This window comes from Oxyura jamaicensis, chromosome 2 (genome assembly GCF_011077185.1).
Source record: "Oxyura jamaicensis isolate SHBP4307 breed ruddy duck chromosome 2, BPBGC_Ojam_1.0, whole genome shotgun sequence".
Classification (NCBI taxonomy): Eukaryota; Metazoa; Chordata; class Aves; order Anseriformes; family Anatidae; genus Oxyura; species Oxyura jamaicensis.
In genome coordinates this window covers 53,002,709-53,010,776 of record NC_048894.1, presented here as the reverse complement: position 1 = coordinate 53,010,776, position 8,068 = coordinate 53,002,709, and the positions used below count along the sequence as shown (strand labels likewise).

Sequence of the window (8,068 nt, the reverse complement as noted above, 5' to 3'; positions counted from 1 at the left end):
TTTTTTTTTTTTTTTTTTTTTTTTTTTTTTTTTAATGAGGACTCTAAATGAGAGATTCCGATGCCTACCAGCCAAACTCTGGATCCTGTTCCCAGACAGAATTCACACACACACCCTCCACCCTTTTTACACACTTACCATAATGGTATGATTTGGGAACAGGGCACGGACAGACTTCACAAACTCCACAAAGTGTTCCGAATAGCCGTTTGCCACATCCAGGCAGATGTATCTGATGGGTGGGATGGCCTCTAGAATACTTGTTAACTTGTCTAAATCAGCTTTGCCGCTACCTGAGCTTGCTGCTACGTGCTGGAAATACAGAGGGAGAACAAAAGGGAACAGTAAATTGTAAAAACTGGATTAAATACACACTTTGTATTTCTTCTTCCACACAGTCTTGTGAGGACTTCAAGGGAAAACTGTGCTGGAAACTAGTGAAAGTCTTACTATATAATATGAAATAAACGCCTTCCTGGGAATACCAATTTGTTACCTCTGTTTTGTTTACAGGCTCTAAAGTGAAGTAAAATTAACATTTTATGAGCTCTTCATTCACAAGCTCCTTATCATAGCCAAATATAATTTACCTGAGACAGATGAAGGTTCTGCTGTTTTCAGATTAACACAAACACAGAAGCCCTAACCTGGTATATGTCCAAGAAAACAGTGGCAAAATTCAGAGTACTGTCAGAGTAGGATTCAGTTCACCAAGCCCTCCCCCCGATCTACAGAAGAACACAACAGTCAAGCTTGGAAGGGACCTCTGGAGATTGTAGTCCGGCCCCCTGCTCAAGCAGGGTCAGCTACCACTGAAAACAAGCAGATTGCTTCCTCCTCTGTCTTCACATGAGTTCTTTCCAACAGAAAAATAGTTTCCCCAGCTGTTGGCCCACAAAACCTCTGCAGAAATTCAAGGTCACAGAGCAAGTCAGTATTTAATCACTAGAGAACCTACTCCAGCGATTACGGACCACAAAGAGCTATCTAAATGCCAAAGTGTTCAGGCACAGAATATTCCTAGGATCACTTCCTACCACCCTATAGTGGCAAATAAACAACACTGACAAACCTAAGTGATAGGCTGGCTCTCAGACAATCCTGTAATCCATAGTATTTATAACATAGCTCTGAAATGAGGCAAAGGTAAAGACACAATACAGCTGCGTTGTATTATTTTCTATACAGGCCACATTTCAAAACTGCGCTGAACACTAAGGAGGAGGAGAAACAGGTAACATTCTTCTGCTGCCTCTCCTGGTGTAGGGTCCTGCCAGAACGCAGAAGAAATTTCGTTATGAAAATGTCTGAACCTACATCAGCGGTTAAATTTAGTAATCAGTGTTTCTCTGTACCGGTTCAGACTAGGACCCTGTGAGCTAGCAGGGCAGTACAGCTAGTAGTAGCATAGTGAGAGCTCTGGTGCAAGGAGGTAAATGGAGGACATGTGTGCTCTGACAACTTCCAAAGCTCATTCCTGCTTGGGCCCAGCACCCGGGCTACTCCAGCCCGAAGGTTCTGGGTCTGCTTTCATACCTGACAGCAAAGACTCTGCCTACCACAAGGGCATGCAGGGCCAGTTCATTGTTGGGTTTTTCTTGAGGTTATTCATATTTGTGAACTTTGTGAACTTGGCCTTCTCCATCACCAGCACTACCGCAGCTGCCACCAGAAAAAGGCTAGCAGTTAGACCTCTTCCTAGCTGTATCCTTCTTGTTCAGGATATTGCTCTGTTTCCTTTCTAGGCATATATAAACTTTGCTTTTTACATCTTAATATTAGCACTTTCATAATGGACTCACACAGCTTACTTTTTAAACCAGGACAAGCCACTTCCCTGGATGCATTTAAGAACAGCAAATATCTCCATTCCCCAAAACCTCACTTGACAGTATTCCCAAGGGACCCCACTGTATGCGAGTTCAGAACAGAGCAATAAACCATAATAATTTACAGTACGAAAATGTACCTCAAGGCATTCTGGGTGATTGGCAGCAAACAGCTTCCATTCTTCCAGAGAATAATGCTTGTGAATTGCAGTGAACATTGCATGCTAGCAAAAATAAGAAAACTGGTATTAATGTCCAAGTTAGTCATCCTTCCCTCAGCTGTGGCATAACAGAATATCAGAAATTCCCATTTTCAGTATAGGGTCATCTTGCTTGAAAGAAATAGTAACGGTGAAATACAGTGAGTAAGGGACCTGGCAACTCCAAATGGTTCTTCAAAGGTAGCTTGGAATAGTTAGACAACCTTTCTGACGTTTTTTAATAGTGTTATGGTCAATATTTTACATGTGTTTATGCACTGCAAGAGATTAAGGTGATGCTTAAGGCTAGAGGCTTATTACCCAGAAACTCCTGACTGCAGCAGCTTTATCTAGTAACCTACACTTTCAAAACCCTTCTCAGCTAACATTATATTTTTCTGGAACAGAACACAATATACACATGAAAAACTAAGCTGTAGAGGTTAGTAAGCTCTCGCTCACCTGAGGCTGAGCTATGTCCAAGGTGTGAACTTCCCAGTAAACATCCCCACTAAAATTCTAAAATCTGGATCCCTCTCTCTGGGCAATTGTATTGCTGTAAAAGCACAGCTGCTTTGATGTGAAACCTTCTTGTTCTGCATTTTATAGCTCCTCACCCCGTGTTCTTCAACAATCATAGCTAAAAATGAATGAGGCTGTTCAATGCCACCCACTCAGTTCCCAACCATTGCTGAAATGAGAATCAAGACTTACTTTAGCCATAACCACAGCCATTTCAAATGTCCCCACTGTGTCCATGTTTGCCACTATAATGGGAATTCCTGTGTACGTCTGCTTGGAGTTGCGGAAGGTGAAGGTGCGCGTGAGGTCAACCTGCAATGGACAGACATTTTTTTTCAGTAATTGACTGCAACATAACAAGAGTCTTGCCATTGACTTCAGTGACAGCAGGTTTGGACACTGCTTTTTTAATTTCTCTCAAGCTTCCCAATCCTCCTCCTTTCATTCCACTGTTGCTTCACTAAATTTCATTTACTTATTTTATTACAACTTCTGTCCTACAAGTAACAAAGAAAATACATATATGGAATACTGTTTTCTGTGTTAGAGAGCTCTTGCTGGAGAAAAAGAGGATCAAAATTAAAACAAAACAAAACCAACTAACCAAAAAAAACACAAGGCAGAGGGGTTTATTAGAGACAGATAAGAAAAGGAAAGAAAGGACAATGGGAACTGTGGATGATTTTATACAGAAGTAACATCAGCTGTTTGTGTGGCTGCCTGAGAAGTGAGAGGTGAAATCCTAACTCCGCAGAAGTCAGAGCTGGAACTCTGATTCCAGGGCACAGAGGGATTCGCCCTGTTCTTTAATGTAAATGACAATACAATAATTCAAAATCAAGCTCTTACTTTTGGATATGGTTGCCAGCTACTTTTGCCAAACAATATGAACAATCATACCCCGGCTTATTAAACCACAAGGCAGCTAGTTTCTAAGTTAGTTTCTTACAACTGTGTGAGCCTTTGTCTTCAAAATTATTTCTTCTTCAGCATCCTCAAATGACTACGATAACATCAGGTATTTTGTTCATATGCAAGAGGTAATATCAAAGCTGCATCAGTTCCCACTGGTCTACTTAGCATCTCATAAAAGGAAAAAAATCTAAGAAATGTGCAACAGTAAGATATTAGTTTAGTCTCTGAAATAACACAGTGAAAATGAAGGCACTTTCATAGTTTTGATTATTCCTCACTTCCTTAACCCAGGAACACTCAGAGACCTGGACTGAACTGAAATCAATCACCAGAAAAGAAGCAATATAAAAAATATAGGACTTTGATTATATATTTACAGCGTATTTTGAGCTTTGTCATATTGCAAGCCACATCCTGACTGATTAATATGGTGATATTTTTACTACTGATTAGAGAGAAACAAATCAGTGCCTCAGCAACATATTATGAAACAGATTTTCACTTTGTATAAGCTCATAAGGGAAGGGTCACTTCGGAGGACAGTCTAAGATAAATCTTAATTTATCTTAAATTAAGATAGTCTTAAAGACTTGCCTTTCTTCCCATTCACTATCAGAGAAGCCCACTTCTCCATCCATGACTGCAGACATAACATTCTTATGGCAATTTCAGCTGCAGTTGGGGAGGGGAAATAGTATGAGGAAGGCATTTCATATATTTCATTCACTTTTTTAAAAAAATAATATAATTATTAACTAGAGCACGGGGGAAAACTATTATGCAAACAGTCCTACAGAGACAATAGCACCAGAACAATCACCTTACATTAATACAGAAGTCTCTTTCATAGGACCTGAAGATGGAAGAGTACGTTTAAGAAAAGACTGAGGCAAGATGCAAAGCTACACAGGAAACACAGGGGCATTGCTCTCAGTGATTCTCACTTCCACCTACTGTAACTTTTCATATCTGACTTCCTTTAGCCAACCAGCTAGATGGATCTTATGCAATTATCCACACAAATGATAACACTGTGCAGGCACACATCTGTGTGGGATAATTGCAGGGCTTCCACTAATGAGGCTTTTGTTGTACAAGAACAGGAGAAATGCCGCACAGGGATGGAGACATTTATGCGGTGCCCTAGTTCTCCAAACAGCCAGTACCAGATGTCTGGGATGGGAACATAAAAACCAAGGCAAGTTTTGAAAGACTCTTTCCTTAGCCTACCTTCCCAGGCCCCAAGAATCTGGTGTTCAGACACCTTCGAAGCCAAAGGTCTTCTCCAACCACTTGTGCTAAATAGCCACTCACGGACAAAGAATTTGCCCAGTATTTTTTTTAGTACATTCATACATTTAGTCTCTCTGATATTCTATAGCAATGTTTTCCAAAACTGAATTATACATTACATAAGAAGTATAACCTTTGCCTCCTAACTATATTCAACGTTCCCCGTCTTGCTTTGTGAGAAACTATCAGCAACCACTTCTCAGTTTCACCTTTTCCAGTCCGCTCTTCACTTCATGGACTTCTGGTTTATTGCCCATGGTTGCTTCTTCTCCATACTGGATAGTCCTAGATTTTTTTCTTCCCTCATTTTGAAACCAGTCAATACTGCTGATCATCCTTGCTGCTATTCTCTGTAGCTATTCTGCTATTCTATAGCTATTATGATATTCTTATGAAGGGATCATCAGAGCTATGTACTCAAGATGAACATAACAAGTATTGCTTAGTTCCTCTAGTAGGTCATTTCTGACCTCCTCTTTTCCTTTTTGAATGCTGCTGATGCTTTCAGAGATTCACAACTCCAAGATACCTTTTCTGAGTGGCAAAAGCTAATTTACAGCTTATTGTTCTATGCATTAGGAAAAAATAACTTCAGACTCAAAAACAGCAAGTGTTTCTTCAGAAAAAAAAAAATAATTAATTAAATTTATTAACTCCTACCTAGACCTTCAAAAAGTACTGAGACATTGACTGTTCTGTTAAAGCTTCCTGGACTCATTTAAATTTACAAATTTAAATTAATGCCTAGAAGACTAATGAACTAATGACTCTTGTCTGGTGAACTTAAATGGGACAGCTTGCAGAGGATAAGTCCAGGGTTATATGACTACCGAGCTGCCACTGACAGACAAGGCTGTACCCCTACAGTCTCCCACTCCAATGATTGCTTTAATCAATTTTAGACTTGAATTCAAATTTTAAGATTTCTGGTATCTCTCCAAAAGAGCAGTGAGGGAAAATGAAGACAGTGCACAGAACTGCAATCAAGTATCATCATAGCAGACCCAGAAGAAGAGCTGCAAACACCCCAAATTGCCTCAGAAGCTGACTTAATTCCAGCTACTGCACAAAAAGCTAGCCTTGTGCAAAATGAGGCTTTCACACCAAAAAAAGCAAGACGCTTGCTGATAAAAGCTTCAAAGCAGCAGCTTGCTGGGTACCAGGCACTGTAGTATGCTGCCTCTGTTCCTCTGCCAGCACTATTTATTTATGTTCTTGTTTTGAGGCAGACTGGGCTGTCCGTTTCAGATCTGGCTCTCGCTGTTTATCCCTGTTGCTACAGCCTCAGTGATGGTGTCCCGTTTCTTAACCTTCATCAGTTTTCACTGACCCCCCCCTCACGACCCGCACTTTTTCTCATCCGAAATGCTTGGAACAGCTCACCGCAGCCACCCGCTACAACCCTGCGTACCAGCTCACGTTCCCCCTATCATCTTCCCTTCCCGGCAGCCCTTCTTTCCCCAGCCTGCGCGCCGCTAAAGACACGAAGCGCTGCTCTGGAAGGCGCCATGTGTCACTCGGTGGAGCACAGCTCCACCTGTTTGCCAGGCCAGCTAACAGGTGACTTTTTATTGAAAAAGAGGGGCCGGAGGTGCTGAAAGCAAACGGCCAGAAAGGGCCTACAGCCCTGAGGAGCAGTCACCACACACGAGGATGTGGATTCAGCCTGGACGCTGTTACTTGTAAATTAAAAAGGACTCAGGACTGACCTGAGGTTATGTTTCTGTTGAGAGGGTCTCTCTAATCTTACACTTCCACAAGGTTAAGAAAATGTGTTGCCCCCCAGCACGGCCATCCCAGCCTTCTCTTCCCACCCCACCTGATCCATCTCAGCCTCTCTTTCGACTCCACCTCCCCTGCAGGAAGCTTAAATCCCCTTTCCACGCTGCAGCACAAGGCACAACCCTCATTACTCAAACTAAATCCTTCCTTAAGCCTGGGGTTACGTGAGGTAAACGAGACGGCACTTTCATGCCTGAGGCGGCCATTTTTTTTCGTGGAGGCGATCCCCACTGCATTTTTGGGGTCCTTCCTGACCTCTGCTGAGAAGGAGCTACAGGGGTACCCCGGCTATCAGCCATCAGAGCCTGCAGGGATGTGGAGCCCTACCCAGGCTAGCAGCAGCAACAGGGACATGCAGCCCTGAGCCTTGTGAGGGACAAACCCACCCCATCACCCCAGGCTGGGAATCCTAGCCAGGGGCAGGCAGAGCCACGGGAGGTTCTCCTGCCCATCCTCGCTGTTTGCTTGCTTGTTTTGCTGTTAAAAAAGCAAAGGGGCCGCCACTTAACCTGCCACAGCACTGCGGGGCCCCTACCCAGCCCCGCGGGGCTCCCCCTCCGGCTCCCCGCACGGGCACCTGTCGGCAGCAAGCAGCGCCCCCGGCACCCCCCACGCCCTTTTCTCCCCCCTTTTTCCTGTTTTTCTACAAAAGACCGGGGCAGGGCGGCATGGCCCCACCACCGCGGCCCCCTCCTGCCCGGAGTGGCGGCACCCACCCGCAACCATCACCCCCCCGGCACGCAAAGGGCGTTTCGAGCGGGGAGGGCACTGCGACGTTACACCGGGGGATAAAAATAACGCGGGGAGGGAAAGGAGGAAGGAGGGTTAGAGGGAAGTCAGGGGGCTGAGAGCGGGAGGGAAAGCACGCCGGGTCCGGGAGCCCCCACCTCTGATCTGCTTTTGAGGCTGCTTCTTTTGGGTCTGAGCAGGACATCTTTAAAGTCCAGCTTGAGGTCTGCGTCCACCCGGGGCATCTTGCTTGGGGGTCAGGCTGCGGCAGCCCCAGCTCTCCTGCCGGCTCGGCTCGGATCGGCACGGCACGGCTCGGCTCGGATCGGCTGGGCTGGGCTGGGCTGGGCTGCACCGCGCCGCCTGCAGAGCCGCGGCGGCCAAAGCCCGAGGGCCGCGCACGGAGCCTATTTATAGGGCGCTTTATTAGGAGCGCAGCCGGCCGCCGCTTGCCCCTGCTTCTCCGCCGGGCTGGGCGCTGGCCGTGCGTGTGGGGACGGGGACGGGGACGCGGTGCCCGCCTGCAGCCGCCCGTGCAGGGCGAGGCGCGGCGCGGGCACCGCCGGCGGCTTAAGGGCAAAGCAAGGGCAGAGCAAATGGCGCCTCCGTGCGCCCGAGCGGCGTGCAGCCGGCCGTGTGGGAGCACCCCGAGGGGCTGTGCCGACATTTTGTCTCCCCTCCCCTTATCCGACACCCGGGGGACGGTGGCGGACCCATGGCCACCGCCTCGCCCGGTCCGGGGGCGGCTCTGAGGTGGCCGCGGCCATCTGTGGTGGTGGCACTCCCCCATTTTTTTTG

General features: G+C 46.0%; 1 protein-coding gene across 1 annotated transcript in view; it reads right to left on the bottom strand.

The window, feature by feature from the left end:
- GMPR (guanosine monophosphate reductase) overlaps positions 1–7,849 on the bottom strand; it is a 40,936-nt gene extending 33,087 nt beyond the window's left edge. The window contains exons 1-4 of the mRNA XM_035316759.1: positions 7,429–7,849; positions 2,744–2,863; positions 1,970–2,053; positions 139–312 (exon numbers count right to left, since the gene is read on the bottom strand). Coding sequence (XP_035172650.1) covers positions 139–312; positions 1,970–2,053; positions 2,744–2,863; positions 7,429–7,515 — 465 coding nt within the window. The 5' untranslated portion in view covers positions 7,516–7,849. The remainder of the gene's footprint in view (positions 1–138; positions 313–1,969; positions 2,054–2,743; positions 2,864–7,428) is intronic.
- Between the last annotated feature and the right edge of the window lie 219 nt (positions 7,850–8,068).